The 22,126-nt window shown below is 49.3% G+C and overlaps 1 protein-coding gene across 6 annotated transcripts in view; it reads left to right on the top strand.

Annotated features, from left to right (window-relative positions):
* MCF2L2 (MCF.2 cell line derived transforming sequence-like 2) overlaps positions 1–22,126 on the top strand; it is a 209,917-nt gene that overhangs the window by 11,589 nt on the left and 176,202 nt on the right. For all 6 annotated transcript variants that reach the window (XM_078878577.1, XM_078878580.1, XM_078878579.1 and 3 more), the window contains exon 2: positions 12,902–12,985. In XM_078878577.1, coding sequence (XP_078734703.1) covers positions 12,902–12,985 — 84 coding nt within the window. The remainder of the gene's footprint in view (positions 1–12,901; positions 12,986–22,126) is intronic.

Genomic DNA, 22,126 nt, shown 5'->3' with positions numbered 1-22,126 from the left:
ATTGTCGCTCCATCTTCCTTATTGTTACATCCTCCCTTCTCTCGAACAGCTGGAGGTAGGGGCTGCTGTGTACGGATAACGGGAATTGATTTGCCCCCAGATTTGGTGGTATTGTGTTGAACTATATTACAGTGAACTGCAGAGTTATAATAGATCGAGGCTGAGTGAGAATTGTGTCTGGATTTGGACTGTGGAAAAAGGTGGTAACTCTAGCCGGAGGGAAGCAGAAAAATCATGAATTTAACTCGATTTAACAAATATTCGAGTCAGTTTATACTACCCCAAGCTAAAACAGGTTACTTTTGTAACGTTAAATCATTAGAAAAGAAATAAGTAATATTTAAAAATAGTTTTTTACAAACACGCTTTAATGAAATGTACCGTACTCGTAATGGCAGAACTCCACGACTCCAGGAAGTGGCTCCGAGGCTTGTCATAACGTAAATGACCGTGGTGATTTACAGCCAACGTCAGTTGAGCGTGGACAATTAGACCCAAGCCGAAACATAACATATACAAAATAATGTTTAAAAATATTTTCATTTAATTTTAATGATAGAATATAGCAGAGGTGTGGACTGACTCGAGTCATGTGACTTGGACTCGAGTCAGACTCGAGTCATGAATTTGATGACTTGCGACTCGACTTGGACTTGCATAACAATGACTTTGTCCCACCTATGAGATGTGGACTCGAGTCATGTGACTTGGACTCGAGTCAGACTCGAGTCATGAATTTGATGACTTGCGACTCGACTTGGACTTGCATAACAATGACTTTGTCCCACCTCTGGAATATAGTATTGTCATCAGTATGACATAAGTACACCTAGTTTGCAGACGATACCACATTGGGAAGTGGGTTAAAATTGAGTTACAAGATTTTAGGATACAACAACAACAGACAGAGTGAGTTCATATAAAGCGTGTAAAAAGATCGCTTAAAATGTTCTTGTTTATTTTTTATGACAGAATATAGTATTGTCATCAGTATGACATAAGTATTCCAAGTTTGCAGTCGATACCACATTGGGAAGTGGGTTAAAATTGAGTTACAAGATTTGAGGATACGACAACAACAACAACAACAGACAGAGTGAGTTAATAGAAAGCGTGTAAAAATTATAAAAAATAAAAACATAGCCCTGAAGTCGACCGACGCGAGAGATGCTGCTCACTGCGCGCCTCTCTTCCGTGTTTAGGTTGTCACGTGCCAACTGGTCCAGAGGGCATTCTCGGCCAAGAGCGCAGAGCTTCCCGTTCTAGTAGCCAGGGAGCCGAGCTGCCCAATAACAGCGGCTTGCTGAACCCGCTCTGCAGTTGTTGTGGCAGAGCGGCATTGGTGGGTCATGGGCAGAGGTCGCATATGGGTTTTGATTCCTTACCCGTCCGTACCCGGCCGCACCAGGGTCGCAAATGGGTACCCGTACCCGGCCGGGTACGGGTACCCGTTCCCTACCCGTACCCTACCCGAAATGAGTGACAAACGGTTACTCACCAGTGACTCACGGCCTACCCGTACCCGGCCGCACCAGGTATCGGGTAGGGTACGGGTATCGGGTACCCGGTTGCGACCTCTGGTCATGGGGCTTTAAGTACAGGGATGCTGCACATTTACTCAGCCCTGATTGAATATATTCCCGTTTAATAGGTCGCCGGGCGACTCAGAGCGCACTGCTTGGTTCGATGCCTGGGTTTCAAATCGCACGTGATTAAGCCGGTTTCCAAGTGTAGCGAGTTGGTGGTCTCAGCTCAGCCACCGACGAGAGCACGAAACAAAGACGTCGTGTTCCATTTGCTCGTGCACTTCTGTGGCACGAAATCCCAGCTCTGAAATTGTACGTTGGGGTTCGACTATCGCGTAACGAGAATTCTTCGCTGCGTCCGGATTGGTGGGGAAAAGGTGCCCCCTGGTGCGGGCAAGGGGGGGGGGTGGTCACAAAAAAGATATTTCATGCGCAGTTCATGATGCTTAGAGAACATTTGATGAAAAATAAAATATTCAGCAATATACGGTGCACTTATGTCTCGCTTAGTATGCATATTGACGATTGTGACTGATGTAATTTATGAAGATGATGATCCTTAAGGGCGAGACGGTGACAGTTTGCGCCAACATAGCCTCATTGAGAAAAGCCTCACGGAATCTCAAGGCCAAGGTCACCCTTAAAACTGGAGACATCCGATCTCAAAGTGCTGTTAGTTGCTTTAAAATTGTATGCAGCGAATGCTTTTGCACATGACCTTCACACAAATAGAGCACCAGATACGCAATAAATGCATTTTTTATAATAAATACATATGGATGTCGATGTTCTGTGTGCGTGTGTGCCAGCCCTTGTAGACACAGAGCCATGTGACGGCCTCCTTCTCCAGCACGTGCAGATCTGGCCACAAATAACACTGGTCAACAAAAAAAAAAGTTTTTTTCTGGCCTGGACTTTTGCAGCTGTTCTAGACTAATTTCAGGGTGCTAATTCCAAATCTGATCTCAGATTTGCTCTATCACATCTCATTTTTATGTTATCGGCATACCCCATTTTTATTAATTTTACCCGAAATTAACTCTGTCACTTATGATTGCAAGTTGTTGCGAGTCAGTGACTGCTTTAGTGTTAAAATATGGTGCTGTATTAAAATATGGTGCTATATGTGTTGACCAGTATTATAGCTCAATTAGTTAGTTGCGGTCAAATAATGTTAGCGCACGTTTCCAAATGTGGAGGAAAAAAAAACGGAGGACGTGGAGGAAAACATCCACACGACCACGGGGAGAACACACAAACTCCAAATACACCGGCACCAGAGTCGGGATTGAACCCACGACCTCCCGTATACCAGGCAAGGTAGTTAGCATCTCACCACCGTGGCATCTTTGGAGACCTTGATCTTGATATTGCATGTGGCTTTCCTGAAATTAGGCTACATTTGTGCAACATGTCACTGTCTATGCCCTGAAGGAGCATCATTATAAATAAACATCAGTCACAATCGTCAATATGCATAATATATGCGTCCGACGTCAAGAATAAACATCTCATACACTGCCCTACCGTCGAACCTCATGGTTTCAACCTTCCACGCCGCCAATGGTCGACCATCACCCGATGCACAAATGGCGCATCAAAGATTCGGCGGCCTGTGAGTGCAGCCACGAATCCCAAACCATCGACCGCATCACAAACACTCCGCCGCTACTGCTGTCTCCACTCCTTTAAAGGAGGAAACGGACGAGATCCACGCTGCTTCTGAACAGACAATTCAGTGGATAACAAATCTAAAATAAATAAGTAATATTTTAAAAAACTTTTTTCAAAACACGCTTTTTTTAAATGTACTAGTAATGGAAGAACTCCACGACTCCAGGAAGTGGCCCCGAAGCTTGCCACAACGTAAGGGACCGTGGCCAATTACAGGCAACGTCAGTTTACCGTGGACAATTAGACCCAAGCCGAAACATAACATATAAAAAAAAAAGTAAAAATATATTTTTTTTATGATAGAATATAGTATTTTCATCAGTATGACATAAGTATACCAAGTTTGCAGTCGATACCACATTAGGAAGTGGGTTAAAATTGAGTTACAAGATTTGAGGATACAGCAACGACAATGACAACAACAACAGACAGAGTGAGTTAAATAAAAATAAAAGCATGTCATTACATCTTTAATCTGTTGCTATGAATCCATACGAAAGAATATATAAGGCAGCCGATCAAATCACTACCATCCAGTACAGTCCTGCAGCTGCTACGATCTAACAATTCCTGAGCGTGGCAAGCAACGCGGCCCAGCGGAGGCACATTAACTTCTTGTTGCAGAGGTTTGTGGTTCGAGCCCGGCAGGCTGCCCTGGTTAGTACCACGGTGGTGTTTTGTTGACCATACAAATGCGTGCGGCGTCTGCTTCACAGTGGACGTTGCAGAGATCCCCGTGACTTGTAGCTTCGGGTGAACCGGGCACTGTGGAGACTTTTTGGAAGATCTTGACTTTCCTAGAAAACTAACGGCCATCCCTGCTATATTACTCCTCTGCGGTTATCGGTGTCACCATAACCGCTCGTGTCACGTTGACCCCCCGCTCAAAGGCATCGTTCACCGTGGCACGCTCGGCCGATTAAGCCACTGTAATTGTCTTGATCCTAGCAATGACCCTTCTCTTTGGAAGGACTGGCTCAGGCAAGGACTTAAATGGTATATTTAGCGAGCGAGCGAGGCAGATTTCCGCGGGATAAGGCAGAGCGGCCACTTGCTCGCTACACGGAGGCCAGCGTCAACCGCTGCTGCGTTGGCTGCCGTGCCCTTCAAGGCCATTTGTGGAGTCTCCGTTTTTTGTTTTCGATGAAGAGGAGCGTCGTCGCGTTTTGTTTGAGATAGTTGAGATAGGCCGCTTCAAAGAGGCCACTGAAGAGTGCCTACGTCGTGTTCACTGTCCCAGCTGACGCGGTGACGGCTGTTTGTTCTACGTCTCATCAGTGAGCGTGAGGTGTATTTCCTCCCCCCCCCCCCCCCCGATTCATACTCACCGGAGAATAAGCGAGTGCTGGAACGCTATATACACGCACTTTCTTTCGTATATTGAATGCGCAGCGTGGTCATTGAATGAAACCAACACCGAGAACTGCATTGGACGTATGGACTCCAGAGAAAGGTCCGTGTGGCTGTGAAGTTCACGTGACAGTTGTCGGTGCTGGAGAACGTCACTTCTGAAGCGCTGGGTTGAGGACACTTGTAATCAGAAGCAAGCTTTTTGACAAGACTGGAGTCTTTTTATTTGGGGTTAATGAACCGCGGCATTCGACGACGAAGAAATACCGGACCCTGGAATATTCAGCCTGAAGATGAATCCCTGCAGTCACGAAAGCTTTAAATCGAAAAATATTCAGCCTTGTTAAAGTGGATGCGGATTTGACCATCTCAGAAAAGGGCTGCCCTGGCCACTCTATGACCTTCCGCGTGCTTCCAGCTGAAGACGACCTGGAAGTTAACGTCGCTGCCCGGGGGGGGGGGGGGGGAAGAGCTGCCGTTGCTGCTGCCGTCACCGAAAAGGAGAAGGCCGCTTTTCGTCTGCCGCGTTCTCTTGCTCCTTCGCCGTGAGCGGCGTCGCTGAATAAAGGAGCCCCCCCCCGGTTGGCCGAGGGTCGAGACGAAGGTCGAGGCAAGGGTCAAGAGGAAGGTCGCGGCGAGGGTCGGCCAGGGGCCGCGTGGCCGGCATCGGATCCACCGTCGCTGTCGAGCATTGGGGACAGGAAGGGAGATCGCTTGGGGGGCTTGGAGTCAGGAGGGATCCCTAAGAAGGGGGCTCACGAGAGGGCTTGGGGCCACAAGGGACTCTAGGAAGGGGCTTGCTTGGGGGCTTGGAGCCAGGAGGGACCCTAGGAAGGGGCTCGCTTGGGGGCTTGGGGCAACGAGGGACCCTTAAGAAAGGGGCTCACGAGGGAGCTTGGAGCCACAAGAGCTTGGAGCCACTCTAGGGGTTGCTAGTGGTTACTAATATTCCATATATTGTACAGTATATACACATAATTAGTACACCTTTTTTAACTATTCCATTTTTGTGAGAAAAAAAAATTATATTATAGACACTCAGTGTTATCACACCTGTATGGCTGAATCGATTCAAATGCTTGTGCTGACATTGGGAATTTGAAGACCCCTTTATTGTAAAGTAAATGTCATTTGTATCGTTCCGTAACCTCCGCTAAATGAAATATCCATGGCCTCTGACCCAGTGCCATTTATGATGTGATATTTGTCGGGGCATTTTTAGCAGATGATGAGATTTTATTGCTGCCCACGGCTGTGTGGTTGACGCGAGTTTAAAGACAGTGGATTTAATGTGTATTCGCATGGAAGCCCAAGGGCCCTCTACAAAAGGGGGTTATGAGAACGTTCGCTAGTTTTGCATTTAACCGCACGTATACGCACATGCAGTTGTACTCGACTAGTTTTAAATGTAATTGATCTTCATGGGTTTGCAGCAAAAAGCTATGAGAGCGTCGCACGATGGTGTTATTAAATTTTACTGCTGAAAGAAAAGTAGGTCTCTGAATGCTGTGAAATGTGTATCCCAACGATAGCATTCATTAACAGATGTCAGCAATGGTTAAAAGTACAAAGTGATAATTCTCAAAATTCAACGTAGCTTCATAGCCAGGGGCATACCGTTATATAAATACATAAATTACAAACCTCGAGTTTGATTGTAAAATCCATAGCGGTAGGTCAACGTCAAATAATACAATAATAATGATGACTATTATTATAACCTGGAAATAGCCCATTGAGACCAACATTCTCTTTTGTCAAGCGAGACCTGAGTCACCCAAGTGGAAAACCAGCGAAGCGTAGTACCCTGTAGCGAACGGAAAACAAGTCGAGGTAAAGGCGCAGCCCTGCAAGTGCCCACACACGCCACTGCTGGCGGAAGGGGCCTCCTTCTGGCCCACTCTTCGGAGCTAGCCAGACGTTCTGGAAGAAGTGTGAGTAACCTCACGTGTTACCCCACCACACGCACCCTGCCGATTGGATTGACCACTCTGATGAACCGTTGTGCTGTGGCCCATTTACATTGCTGGGTGGTCAGCGGTGGGGGGTTATTAATTTATTTCAACCGGCTCGCCGATCTCCCGGCGCGGCAGTCGTGAAACCGTTACCCCGTGGCAGCAGGGCCGTAAGTACGCGTGCAACTGCATCAAGAGAGACGTGGTGTTAAGCGCGAATGAAGATTCCGTGAAAAAATCGGCCTGAAAGCAAACTTCGCTTTGTAATAATAATAATAAAACAAATACAGAAACAAACTTGACGGCGAAGCTAAAAGCCAGTGGCAGAAATTCCAATTTTTTTCATCGGGGGGTGAGGTGTGGGGAGGTGAGGGGGCGGGGGGGTCTTGGGTTCAAGGGTCGGTGCACGCCGGGCGACGCTGCGGGAAGACGAAGGGCGCCAGATGGAGTGGCCGTCGCACAAGTTCGCCACCCTCCCGTGGTGCGCCGCGCCGGTCCTCTCTGTGAGCCGCGCCAGCCCGAGCGCGGAGCCTCCACGTCGCCGCCACCGGCAGCTCGACCGGCCCGCCCGCAGCACCGGCTTCATCACGCTCGCCGAGATGGAGTCGTACCACCAGCACCTGTGCGACAGCTCTCTGCTGGAGGTCCTCGCCCAAAGTAAGGCCCCGCGATGCCGGCTGGCCCAGGAGGGGGATGATCATTATGGCTGCGGCAATGAGAGACTGTGGCCTGGACATGCCGAGAGTCTGGGGGGGGTGGGGGGGTTAAAAATTTATTTGGAGCTTTCGTGACTGCAGGAATTACTCTTTGTTTCTTTCGGTAAAGTCACGTATAAAGATAAAATAATAAATTCAATACAAGCATACGACGTTTCGATTGCAACACAAGCAATCATCATCAGGTATGAATGAAATAGAAACCACATATCTAGTATACTTATAAATGTAATGTAATACAACAGAGAGTCGGATAACATAACAATCAACACCCTACCTGCATTCTCAGGAAGAACGTAATCAACCAGGTAGGGTGGGGTTGTTGTTCATCATTTTCGATTTGTTTATCCAGGATGGCCTGGGTTTTCGAATTTGCGGGTGATGATTTTTTCTCATCACCCGCAATGGCCTGCTTTTTCGAACGACGTAGAACAGGATCTTTGATATCGACTGTGAGAAGCATCATGGTGAATGCACCGGCAGTAATAACGAGGGCGGCTGCTGCGTTAGAACCATGAACTTCTACAACCAGCAGCGAATGCACTGCCGCTAAGCCGTGTCTCACAGGGAGATCATGTCAGACATACTGAGCTGGCATTCATATTATTCGGTGTCTTTCGGTAAAGTCACGTAGATAGGTTCAAAGAAAATAACAAAACATAACAAAAAACTACGACGTTTTGATCGCAACACAAGCGGTCGTCTTCAGGAAAAGGGGGGTTAGCTTCCAAGGCAAACTGTTTGAGGGGGCGGGGGGGTCTTGGGTTCAAGGGTCGGTGCACGCCGGGCGACGCTGCGGGAAGACGAAGGGCGCCAGATGGAGTGGCCGTCGCACAAGTTCGCCACCCTCCCGTGGTGCGCCGCGCCGGTCCTCTCTGTGAGCCGCGCCAGCCCGAGCGCGGAGCCTCCACGTCGCCGCCACCCCTCTCCACCTCCCTTCAACTTGCTTATAAGGGATTACATCTTGAATCATTGCTTCACTTGAGGCAGCTAATTCGGCTGTGACGGTCCCACCTGATGACGGAGACTTGTGTAGCCTCCGAAACGTCGTGAATTTTATTTTTGTTTTGTTTTATTTTACTTTCATTAATTTTAATGTTTTTACCTACGTGACTTTACCGAAAAAACCTGAGAATATGTTTGTAAGGGGTTTGAAATGGGCGTAGCCCAAATGTCAGCAGCCAATGAAAATGTAAGTGGTGGATAGCCAAACCGACGGAGGTTGGTTTTCCACCAATCAGAGGACTGCCAGGTGAAAATTAGCATGTTAAAGAGACATTAGCATGTTAATGGGAGCGCAAGGTTTGAAATGGGCACAAAGCACAACTAACATTGTAAGGTGGTAGGATGGGAATTGCTGAGACCCTTGGTTCTGTATGTATGTGTAATAACAGCCATAGAGGGTTCACGTGGGGATTGGCTTGCCGGTCCTGCTTGTAGCCAATAAGGGTTGAGATAGGGACCATGGCCCAGGCGTGATCACGACATGGCATCAGGAGTGATTGGCCTGGCCATTCGGGGCCCCAGCTAATGGGGAGCCGGATGAGGGGCGTGGTCCCGGGATTGACAGGGAACCATCGAGAATGGTCGAAGCTGTCCATGGACGATTGGCTGGGGGGACCACGTGACGAAGGGATTAAGAGAGAGTGAGGGAGAACGATCGGGAGCAGACTGAAACTGACAAGAGCAGGGTCACGCGCGGACGGGGCTCGGGGTGCCACGTGCGCGGTGGGGACCTAGTGCGAAGTCTGTCCTCTCTTCGTTGTCTGCCAGCAACGGAGAGTGAGTGAGCACAGTGTATTGTGGAGTGGAAATAAAAGGACTGATCCCGAAGCCGTCTCAAGAAAGAGTATTACATATGTATATCGAACTGCTTTCGCACCGTACATAGCCAGCCGTGCTAATCGGGTGTATTTCTGACTATCTCCTGGGGTTAATAATGGCTGTTAAAAGTAGACATCTAGGATTTAAATGTAGGTTTCAGCCACCCCACATGAAACCTGGAATTAAAGTAGCATTTGGCAAGTTCATTGTCTTCAACCGTGTCGCCAATTATTGCACGAAAGAACTGCTTCGTGTGATTTTTGTTTCGTTTACATATATTCATAAGGTTCATATTCCAGCATGTATTGCACCGTCAGTGCTGAATCTTGAGATTTAAGTGATTTCCACGGTTAATCTCGATCGCAAAGGTGATGGCACGACTCTGGAGGGTCCACGATGGAGATGTATCTTGACGTCCATAAAGACATCCATCAAAATAAGATTACCACAGTGCCCGCTATTTGTACAGAAACTTAACGTGTGATCTAATTTAGACGTCCTTTCGATGAAATGTGTCTTTCACGATATAAAGCACTGCAGGGAAATAATTGCACGATGTTTATTTCTTTATGGCAGATTTTTTTGGGGATCTTTTGAAATCGCAGTTGCAAAACGCCAAGTAGCCAGCAACAAATGGCTCTGTTGAGGGATGTAATGTCACTGACGAGTTGATTGTTGACTTAAAAGCTTTCGTGACTGCAGGAATTAATACTATTTGGGTCTTTTGGTAAAGTCACATGACTTTACCGAAATACCCATAAGAATATGACGAGTTGATGTTTCTTAAATTAATGAAGGTTAGAGAATTGCAAAGCGGGGGAGTGCGAGGAAATAATAATATGAAGACAAAGTGTCTTAACCTGCAGTGTGTGGTAGTTGAACACAGCACGGATGAGACGAAAGTAATTTTTTACCAGGTAAGGCCAACTGAGCAATTTCGCTCTTTTTATGAAGCGACCTGGCTTTCACAACGAAGCGGCTTATCGCGTGGAAGTTTACAGCAGCCAAATACTCTCAACGAATGTTGATTCTAAATGTTCGGGGACAAACTGGAGGACCCGAAGAAATATCCACGTGACCCCGGGGAGAACATGCCAACTCCAAATCTGCAGCAGGCGTCAGAGTCGGGATCAAACCCACAACCCCCTGTATACCAGGCGAGGCAGTTAACATCTTGCCATCGTGGCGGTCAGTCTGGTACACGGGTGGAGGAAACAATGAGTGAAGTCCATGCGAACCGTAATCCTGTTGAGTATGTGTGTTGAACTTCTTTCGCACCGTACGTAGCCAACCGTGCTAATCGGAGGTGCGGGGGAAGGGCAAGAAAAACTAAACACAAAAAAGCAGTTTTCAAGAAATTAGTTTTCACTCTAGATGATTTAAAAGTGCGTAGCTCCCAATGGCTTCCTCAAAGTGACGCACAACTCGTTGAGATGTGCCTCATCGTGTGAACTTTGTAATGACTTCAAGGTAAGTTATGTGGCGTCATCATCCAGGATTGCTCTCTGACTCGAGAGTGGTGGTCCCGCGGGTGCTCATCGGAAGGTGGCAGAGCAGTAGTCATGTATAGAGCATGCAAACGCTGGTCTAAGTTCGAGTCAGTCGACTTGTTTGGCCGGAAGTCAATAAAATCGTTTCCCATCGAAATAAAGAATGGGTTGGGGTGGCGGTGCTTATCTACTCGAGCAGCCCTGAGCTAGTGGCAAAAAACTCCACATTTCTATGGCAAGGGCAAGTCCGCCCTGTTGACTTTACACCAGTGGTGCTCGTTTTGCCAACGTCTTGGTGTGAGACACCGAGGCAGAAGTTCGATAAAGGGAGGTTGAAATGAAGCCGTTTTGGTTCCTATATGTGAAAAAGCTAAAATTAATGGGTGCTAATTAAACACGTAGCTCGCGATAATTGTGCCGTGCGGGGCTTCTGCACGGCTTGCGGCAGTGAGATATTGTCATTAGCGGTGACTGAAATGAGGTCACTTGAAGGGAAAATGTTTAAATCGATGTGGGTGCAGTGGTTTTCCAAGACTGAAAATATACGGTAGTTGCAAATAAAATGCCTTCGAAAAGTAAAATTAATGAACTATCGATTCATTTCAATAACACTGGCTTTTTTTGTTCAAGATTTTCACGTTTGCCTTTGTGATGGTTTATCTCGTGTTCACGTTTCCCCCCCCTACTCTCACTGTACACGTCAGCTCATGTTTTCTCAACCCACTGCTGGATGACCACAGTGTTATTGATGAACGCGTGGAGTTTTTGCAGATGAAGATATTTTTGTTGTGAGTCGCTGTCTAAATATTTTTAAATCGCATGACGGTCCGCGAATTAAAAATCGAAGGTTGACACAGGGCCATCAGTTAAATGGATTAAAAGTTCCACTCAGACTTCGAAATATTATGGAGCAGATTTCTCCAAGTGTTAGATTATACAGTGATGACAAATATGATGATAAAAGTGGCATTGATGATGATGAAGAATTATAAGAAGCTGATGATGTCATTGGTGATGACATGGATACATTTTTTCGTAAGCATTTTTCATTGTCTTCGATAACCCAGAATGCAGTGGGAATATCAAACGAAGGGAGCAACAACACGCCACGTATAATATTGGTGCCACGGTGATGATAATGACAATTTAGCAGATTAACGATGATGGCATAACTATGATGGATACATGTGATGATGATGATGATGGCGATGATGGAGGCACAGATAGCATTCATGATTAATATTGCATTGATATCATGAATGATGATGACAATGATAATTTGATGATCATATTATTATTTAAGACGTTTCAAGAGAGCGTGGGGCAAGTGCGTTGACGATGAAAACACACGCTTCGTGTTTTTTTTACTGACAAGGGTATTGCACTTTAAGCGATAACAAAAACTGTCAGCGAGAACACATGGATTGATGTCTTAGCATGATGACAAAGCCGTGATGTGGCAGCGCTGCTGATGTATCACCTGCCTGTAAGAAGTCTAATTTGCTCGGTTTCACACCAATTTAAAATGTGGCTACCACTTGGGAACTGTTAAGCTCTGAGCAAGCACACCAACAATAAACATTCCTAGAAGCACATCGCGCTTATCCTTGACGAGTAGCTGTCAGTGAACTTTGCTCACTTCGGCGTTATACTTTTCGTTTCGTTTATCTATTACTGTTCAATTTTTCGATTTAAAGCTTTCGTGGCTGCAGGGATTCATATTCTTGGTTCTTTCGGTAAAGTCACGTAGAAGGGAAATAATAAAATAATAAAAATAAAACATAAGAAAAATCTAATACAAATTTAATTTTGTTTTTTTTACTATTATATTCTTGTGTTAGAATTACGATGGGGGTATTGGAACAATGGGAACCCTCTAGAAGGTCCTGAATTCAGTGTGAAGTGAGATCACAAATGGTGTTGCCTTACCCCCTGAGCAGCCCCCAACTGACCAGGATGGTCAAGAATTGAAACAAGCAAGGCATAGGAAGCCCTTGATCGCCGCACCTCCAATTAGCACGTTTGGCGGTTTGGCTTCGTACGGCGCCAAAGAAGTTCAACGTACAAACAAATGATATGATTGAGATTGGCAGGAATGCATTTTTATTTCATACGCAACATTAATCAAACGTGGTTATACCTTGCCCGGCTATTACATTGACGACGACGATGATGACAACGTTGATAGCGAGTGCGTCCAAATAATGGCGATTGGTGGGTGCGCTTTTTTACATCATCCGCTGTGCAAAGTGCCACATCCCATTCCATGCGCACAACTGACTGTCGGGGTCTTTGTCTCTCCCACGTCCCCTCGCTGCCCCCGTGTCCACCCCAACGCCTCCCCAACTCGTTCCACGCCGACCCAGACGAGCTCCTGCAACGCGACGCGCAGCCCCTGCTGGCGAGAGACCTGCATGACTCCCTCTGCACGCGGTTCGCCTTCTTGTCCGGTGAGACGTTTGACGCGAGATGTCAACTCCCTCGCCCGGTACGCAGGGAATCGTGGGCTCGATCACGGACCCTGGCGATGCCTGCTGCCTGTGTATTTGGAGTTTGCGTGTTTCTCTCGCCGTGGTCGAGTGGATTTTCTCTCCGGGTCCTCCGGAGATTTTCCCCTCCGCGTTTAGAAACGTGCGTTAAAGAGTATTTGGCTGCTGTACATTTCTGCATGATAAGCCACCTCATTGAGCTCTCATTTGTGAAGGCCAGGGCACTTTTGAATAAGAGCTACATAGCTCAGTGGGCCTTACCTGTAAAAATAAAAAAAATAGTTTATAAGAATAGGTTTTACCCTTCCTGGCAATAAAACATGCGTTCAGATTATTTGGCTGAACAACTGGCAAAATCGCTGTCCGTGGTGCTAATGTTAAGAAAAAACCGCCACTTTTTTCAAATTTTATTGCCGTGTTTTTCACACCTGATGATGATTGCTTGTGTTGCAGTCGAAACGTCGTGAGAATTTTATTGTTTTATATTTTTATTATTGTATTGTTTCCCTTCTACGTGACTTTACCGAAAGAACCAAGAATATAATATAATAAAACACCAAACAGAAACCTTTTTTCAAGAAATCAAGCCTGCATTAACCATATATACTTGTGGTGAACATCCAAACAAAAAACATTATCTGATAGTATATGCATTCTCTTTGAAACTGATTGGGCCACACCAGAGACAGCTTTCTTTAGAGCCTAGTCTCAAATAGTGTTAATCCAGAGGACGCCAAAAGGCGAACAGCTATACTAAACTAAACTAAGTAATATTTTTTAAAAAACTTTTTTTAAAACACGCTTTAATGAAATGTACCGTACTAGTAATGGAAGAACTCCACGACTCCAGAAAGTGGCCCCGAAGCTTGCCATAACGTAAGGGACCGTGGTCATTTACAGCCAACATTAGTTGAGCGTGGACCATTAGAGCCAAGCCGAAGCATAACAAATAAAAAATATTGTTTTAAAATATATGTTTTTATTTTTAATGATAGAATATAGTATTGTCATCAGTATGACATAAATATACCAAGTTTGCCGTCGATACCACATTGGGAAGTGGGTTAAAATTTAATTACAAGATTTGAGGATACGACAATGACAACAACAACAGAGTGAGTTAAATAATAAAAGCGTGTAAAACAAGAAAGCCCTCCGCTTTTAGAAACATGCGTTCAGATGATTTGGCTGCTCCTATTTATTCTCGCAGATGATAAGCCACTGAGATGAGCTAATCAGCTAAGTGGACTTTACCTGGCTTGGTTTTAGAGCAACGACTCACATTTTACATGCAGGCGGTTGCGGCCAGATGATTGTGTCGGGTGGAACAGAGCGTATCGCTGTGATGATGCCCCCTTCGTATTTGTGAATCGGCCGTTGAATCGTTCTGTGCTCCATAGTTCTTTTCCGGGTGACCACAGTCACCGGGTACCACCAGAGAGTTTTACATTTTTCATTTGTGCATCATCATCATCAAAGTATCAACATCAGCTGCCCATGGTTTGCGCGGATGCGGTTTAGGCGGTGTGCCGATAAGCTTATCAAGAAGATCGAGTCCAGAGTCGCCACGGCACAGCCGGCACGGCTTACTGAATGCTGTGACTTCTTTCGCACCGTACGTAGCCAACCCTGCGAATTCGAGGTGCGGGGGAAGGACAACAAATTGAACACAAAAAGCAGTTCGAAAGAAATTAGTTTTAAATTTGAATGTAAAAGTTGCAAAGCTCCAGTAGCTTCCTAATATCGGAAAGGAAAAGCGTTCCAGACAGCCGAATCAGCATCACCACCTTCACCACCATCAATGTCAACATCCCCCACTTCCTGAACATGCAAGTACCTCCTCAACATCACCACCATCAACATCATTACCACTATCATCACCAGTATGTATGTTGAACTTTTTTCTCAACGTACCTGGTTAGGTACGGTGAGAAAAAAGTGCCGTGCTAATTCGAGGTGCGGGGGAAAGACATGAAACTAACCGCAAAAAAGCAGTTCGAAATGAATTAATTTTCAATCTAGATTTTTTTACAACGTGCATAGCTCCAGTGGCTTCCTGATATCGGAAGGAAGAGCGTTCCAGACGCCGCAGAACCGCATCCGAAAGCGCGCGATGCGGTGACCGTCTTTGTTCGATGGCCATGCAAAAACACGAACTCATCATCCCTCCTATAATCACCCAGGAATGTCCTTAACGCTCGTGACGTCACTCCACGTCGACCAGCCCCCCTCATTAATATTCATGAGCAGGTGACGTCCTCCAAATAGACACCCCCCTCCCCTCCATTATTATTACCTACTATGAGCCAAGATTGCCTGTGTGCGGTGACCGCCGCCTTTGTTCGATGGTCAGCCACGTGCCGCTGATTGACCGAGCTAAATGAGCGAGGGACTCGACTGGAAACACTTGCCCGGTGCCTTCATCACGACCCTTCCCGGGACATTCCCAGCACCCTCCTTATGTGCCCATGCCCAAAAGCCAGACGATGCTCTTCTATCTTGTTGGTTCTTTCGGTAAAGTCACGTAGAATGGAAATAATAAAATAATATAAATTAAACATAATAAAATACAATTCTCACGACGTTTCGGCCACAACGCAAGCAGCCGTCCTCAGGTGAAGAACAGGGCTGTCGGAAAGACAGCGTCCGAATGAACACCACCAAGCTTGGCAGCGTATATTTAAGCTGGGTTAGAGGAGGAGAGCGCCTTGACAAAGGAATTAACATATCAACATTTTTTATTATTTTATTATTTCCCTTCTATGTGACTTTACGGAAATAACCAAGAAGATGAATCCCTGCAGTCACGAAAGCTTTAAATCGAAAGATGCCCTTCTAGTTTGTCAAAGGCCAGCCAGATCCACGGACCGCGTGAGATACAACGAGCAGTGCTCGTGCCTCAAGCAATGCATCTCCTAACGCTCAAGCTGAGCTCCCTCCCCCTGAAGACGCGGATATCAGGATAGTCGACAGAACTAGGAGGAAGTTGAGGATGAGAAGAACCAGGAGAAGAATGTGGCCGGCTGACTCGGGGGCCGTTCATGAATGACGTCACGCACCTAGGGGGAGTCAGACATTTGTGACGATGTGTGACGAGGGGGGGGGGGGGTTTGAGAAATGTGACGTCACATCAAAATGCGTAACTTTTCATAAATATAGACAACACGTTCTACTTAATGAAATAGACTTTTTAATAAATGTTTTCTCCTACAACATCAGAGTGCAGGGCCACATTAAATACGCACTACAATGACAATAGTTTAAAGCGATTTGAAGCATGTTTTTTTGTGGGGGGGGCAGAGCTTTGTGACGTCATATTTGAGGGGGGTGGGTCTATTTTTGTGACGCCGTGTGACGAGGGGGGGGGTCAAAAATCGTCTAAAATCGCGTGACGTCATTTATGGACGGCCCCTCAGAGTGTGGAATGCTGAGTTGGCATCACTGAGATCCGAGGTTGAAATTCATGTTTCAGCCACACGTGATTAAACCGGATTCTCGAACGCGGCAAGTTGATGATCTCAGCCCAGTCACCAATGACTACACAACACACAATAAGAGCAGCATCGCGTTCAATTTCATTCGTAACATCATTTAGCTACACGCTCAACTCTTGAGAATTTTAAATATTTACGCGACTGCCAGGGTTGGGTGAGAAAGTGCTGCCCCCTCGTGTTGCTTGCAGTCGATACGGTGTCCCTCACTTCTGTCACGAATCCAGGTGTTCCTCTTACTTGTTAAAACACTGACACTATCTATGCATCAGCCTTATTATATTCTACGCAAGTTTTTTTTACTTTACCGAAAGAACCGAAGAGTCGATACAAATAAACCTTAGCAGGCTAAGCCTGTTCTCGTCAAATTAGTAGTGATCAGTGCCGAGTTATTCTCGTAGCAAAAATAGCTACATATGCTACGGGCCCCGCACTTTCAAGGGCCCCGCGCTAAATGCTTTCAAGCTATCAATTCCGGTTCAGTCATTCTGCACTTGCTCTATTACTATAGTACTATACTGCCTTCGACTTTTATGAACGACTGGGTATTTAAGGTTAGCGATTTGTCGTATTATCTGGCTGTATAGCAACTGAAAAAATACGATTACTTTACTATGCAAGTAAAAAATGTGTAGTTTAATAATTGCGTGTTTTTTCAAATGTAGGGCCCCTTTATAACATAAGCTACAGGCCCCGCACTAGCTTAAACCAGCACTGGTAGTGATGACATAATAATGATGACGTAGATGATCGTAAGATAACAATGCTGTTCGTATCCAAGTGAGAATAATTATGAATGTTAGTATTTGATGATAATGAGCCAAGCCAATGTTCGTCTGCACAATATTTGGTCTGTGATAGTGTAATGACGACTTGACGCACTTCTGTTGAGATGGCACTTTATTGAAGACACGTTCACATGACATCAGGCGGAGACCCCCACTGCAACAGCCCTGAGTCTCCCACGCATCTCCCCCTTATATACCAACTGAGGCCACGCCCCCATTCTCGATCATTCTCGCTGACTCTGGACACTCCCTCTACCGGCAGACTCTGCCATTCCCTTCCATCACCTGACCACGCTCCCTTCTCGAACTTTCCCGTAGCCACCAGTCCCTTCACACTCACAGCTGATACCCCTGTCATTACCTCCCGTGGCCACCAGTCCCTTCGCATTCACAACTGATACCCCCGTCATTACCTCCCGTGGCCACCAGTCCCTTCGTACTCACAGCTGATACCCCTGTCATTACCTCTCGTGGCCACCGGTCCCTTCACACAAACAACTGATACCCCTGTCATTACCTCCCGTGGCCACCAGTCCCTTCACGCTTACAACTGACTCCCCTGTCATCCATCACCTCCCGTAGCCACCAGTCCCTTCACACTCACAACTGATACCCCTGTCATTACCTCCCGTGGCCACAAGTCCCTTCACACTCACAACTGATATCCCTGTCATTACCTCCCGTAGCCACCAGTCCCGTCGCACTCACAGCTGATGTGGGGGTCGCTAGCCCCCGAGATCCCTCCCTCGATAATGCTAACGGCCGGGCTAACATCATCAATCGCCCCCCCGCTGCTAAGCGAACCGCTGCTAGGCTCCTCACCCATGGTGTGGGAGCCGTCGCCCGAGGATTCCCCTCCACCGCGGGTCCGCGTAGCAGGCATGGTCAATTACGTACGCGCACACCCACACACAGCTCTGCGCGGCACTCACTCAACCCTGACCACTCACGCTAGGATCGCGCACCTGTAGTACACACGTCGTGAACGTGCGCGCACCCACATACAGCTCCACACGCGACACCCACTCTTTCGCCGCTCTGCGCCGCGCTGGCCGCTCACGTTACGATCGCGCACCTGGGGCACGCCGATTACGCACGCCGAGAGCTTACGCAAGTAACGAGCACACGCAAGCTCGCACCAAGCTAACAGCTTCACTGCGCACCGCGGTTCCGCACACGCGAGCGGGGCGCACGCCGACACGACGACTCGTCCCCTCCCGCACTCGCGCGTGCATGTCAACACAAGTATCGTACAAGGACGATTCTCCTCTCACACGGCGGCGTAGGCACGCCAACACACAAAAGTGCTCTCCCCGGGCGTTAACACACGCACCTCCGTACCCGCACAATCGTACAGAGACCACGGCCTTTACGCATACAACGACCACACACCCGCGAATGCCGTGCACGCTAATACCACGTTCAAAAACACCCAACAACACGGTTTTGTTACTACGCTCGAGATTTTATTAGCCCTACCTGGAACTAGATGTTAAGATCAGTGTGAGTCGACGAGGCTGGCCTATCCTATTTCCCCTGGACCTATTCCCTATTTATCGTTCGCGAAATACTTTTACCTCCTTACTCACGGTTTGAGGCACTCGACGTTCCGTGGGTTTTCCTCGCTGCTTGCCTCGACACGTCGCACGGACGTCCGGAGGGCAGAGCTGGGGGCCGTCTTGGACGCTGGCTTCTCGGAGTAAGAGAGCGATTTCCCCTTTGCGCCCCCCTATTTATCTTCCCTACCTCAAAGGGATGCTGCGCTGAACAATCGGCTCGTGCACCTCGAGCCCGCGCACGGCGGTTCCGGGCGCTTTTGATATGCTAATCAGTGAGCGGCGTTGGCGGCGTACATCCTAATTACTCCCTTACCCTTCCTAACAATGGGGCCTGCGCGCTCAAGCGTAATGATCCCAACCCTCCATGACTATGCGCAAGAGCCCCTGCGGTCCCGCTATTCATGCTGTCCCCTCCCTCCTCCGTCTGTCTCGTCGACCCGTGGGGGTGTGTGTGAGGGGAAATGCGCCTCAACCGCGGTGGCCCAATGCACCACGCCGCGACCACACCATATTAAGGCTGGTCGCAGCGCCGCGGCGCAACGTAGCACGGGGGAGGTCGTCCAATTCCCTGATCGCCGGAAACCGTGAGAGTTATTCCCGATAAGGGTTTCTCGGATAAAAACCGGTCGATCAGGTGACCTTCCCTTCCAGTTCTATGGGGTGGGGGGGAATGCGTGCGGGTGTGTGCTTATGTGAGGGGGGTGATGGGGGGCAGTGCAGTGGGGGAAGCCGGGCGGCTCCCTGGCTCGGCAGAGCAGCCCCGTCGCTGTGGCACCACATAGCCCCCCGGGGTGCCAGTCCCCATCCCGGGTTGACTGGAGCACCTCGCCTGGGTTGCCCCCACGAGGTATCGCCGCGGGGTCCGCGGGATTCGCCCGGCCCTTGTGGCTGGCCTCGGGGGTGGCGGCTCCGTCTCCTGGGGCTCCGGCGGTGGTCTCCTCCTCCATTCCAACAGCTCCCCTCTGCCCCTGGCACCTGCGGGCTGGGGAACAAATTCAGAGGCGGTGGGGTTTAAGGGTCGCCGTCCTCGTCGCCCCCGGCCCCGCACGGGGCCCCTCGGAGCCCGGGGCTCCGTGGGGCCCATATACTGCGCGAGGCCCCCGGGCACGGGGGGTGGGGGGACCCCGGGGTTTCGGGGTACTTGGCCGGCGGGGCTCCCCCCCTCGGGGGCTGCTCGCCACGGCTTCAGTCGTCGGATGTTGACCACCATCTCCCGGCCCCTCTCTCCTCCCTGAATCAGCACCGTCCATGGTGAGATCTGCCGTCTCACAATCCAGGGTCCTCGCCAGTAGGTGGTCAGCTTCCCCACCTGTCCGGCACCGACGCGGGGAGTGTACAGCCACACCTCGGAGCCCGCAGTGTAGAAGGGGGGCTCCATACGGGGTCGGGCGCTCTGCTCTTGCCGCTGGTGCGCGGCCTCTCCGTGCGGGTAGGCTCGGCCCCTGGTCCCTCGCAGGGTCTCCAGCAAGTGCTCCACGGGGTGGCTCCCTTCCTCCCGTTGCGGCGGAGGGACACCAAACAGCAGATCTGCGGGCAGGCGAGACTCGCGACCAAACATCATTAGGAATGGGGTCTGTCCTGTGGATGTGTGAACGGCGGTGGTGTAGGCGAACAAGGCATAGGGGAGGTGTTCGTCCCAGTCCTGTTGATTCGCGGCCGCCATGCGTTTAAGCTTCCCGGCCAGAGTCTGGTTCATCCTCTCTACCATCCCGTTCGCCTGGGGGTGATACGCTGTGGTTCGGTCCTTCTGGATCCCGAACTCTCGGCACAGCGCCTGGAATAGTTCGGCCTCGAATTCACTACCCTGGTCGGTAATGACTCGTTCGGGGATCCCGCACTTAAGTACGTAGTTTTCCACGAAGGCCCGGGCCACTACGAGGGCTGTTTTATCCGGGATAGCCACCGCCACGGGGTAGCGGGTGAAGTACTCCACCGCTACGAGAATATATCGGTTGCCCCGGTGGGATCGTGGAAAGGGCCCCTGCAGGTCGATTCCGACCAACTGATTCGTCTGACTGACTCGGAACGGCCTCAGGGGTACCTGGTACCTCGCCGGCTTTTGCCCACACTGCTGACAGGCCCGGCAGCCCTGCACCCAGGCGGCCACATCTTGCGCCAATTTAGGCCAGAGATACTGGCGACGCAGAGTCTCCCGGGTGCGCCGTTCCCCATCATGGCCCCCGAGCGGGTGGTCGTGTACCAGTCGTAGTAGTTGGGGTCGCACATGGGCGGGAACGCAGATGCACCCCGGCTGCCCAGCGTCGGCCAGTTCCCTCACCACCCCGTTTTCTACACACAACCGGGCATACAAACCGCTCCAGGGCCCTGGTAGTGCATCCTTCCTCTCTCGCAGTGCCGCCTCCACCGCCGCCAGATCCGGATCCCGCTGCTGGGTTTGTCGCAGCTGCTCGTCGTCCAAGCCCGGGAAGGCGCAGCCGACATCCTCTTGGATCCGCCCGGTTGGGGTGGGATGATCCGTCTGTCCCCGGGCTCCTTCTGCAGGGGTTCCTGCGGCGCACACTGCACTCTCTCTCGGGGGGGGGAGTTTAGTTTCCGCGCGCTCCTTGGGTTCTGCCTGGCGGCAGCGTCCCCCCGTGAAGCACGGGCAGGCGTCTCCCTCCCTCGTCTCAGCGCGCACCGCGGGCCGTCTTGACAAGGCGTCCGCGTTCGCGTGTGTCCGCCCCGCTCGGTACTCGATCTGCAGGTTGTACTCCTGCAGCTGCGCCAGCCATCGAGCCATCTGCCCCCGCGGTTCCTTGAATGTAAGGAGGAACTGCAGTGCATAATGATCGGTGCGCACACGACATTTCCTGCCGTACAAGTACGGTCGGAACTGTTTACACGCGAAAATTACAGCATACAGTTCCTGACGGGTTACACAATAGTTCAGCTCGGCCCCGCTCAGGGTCCGACTGGCGTACGCAATGACCCGCTCCGTCCCACCCTGCACTTGCGACAGCACCGCGCCCAGCCCACTGCTGCAGGCGTCAGTGTCCAAAATAAAATCGGTGGTGAAATCTGGGAAAGCCAAGGTGGGGGTGTGGGTGAGGTGGTCTTTGAGTATGGTGAAAGCCGTCTGGCAGGCCTCCGACCACTGATAGGGGTTCTTAGGGGAGGTGAGTTGGGTGAGGGGGCGTGCAATCTCACTGAATCCCTTTACAAATCGACGGTAATAAGTGGCGAGTCCCAAGAATGACCTGATCTCCGTCAGGTTCCTCGGCCGCGGCCAATCCACTACGGCACGCACCTTCTCGGGATCGGTGC

This window comes from Lampetra fluviatilis, chromosome 51 (genome assembly GCF_964198595.1).
Source record: "Lampetra fluviatilis chromosome 51, kcLamFluv1.1, whole genome shotgun sequence".
Lineage (NCBI taxonomy): Eukaryota > Metazoa > Chordata > Hyperoartia > Petromyzontiformes > Petromyzontidae > Lampetra > Lampetra fluviatilis.
This window is presented reverse-complemented; position numbering and strand designations above follow the sequence as displayed.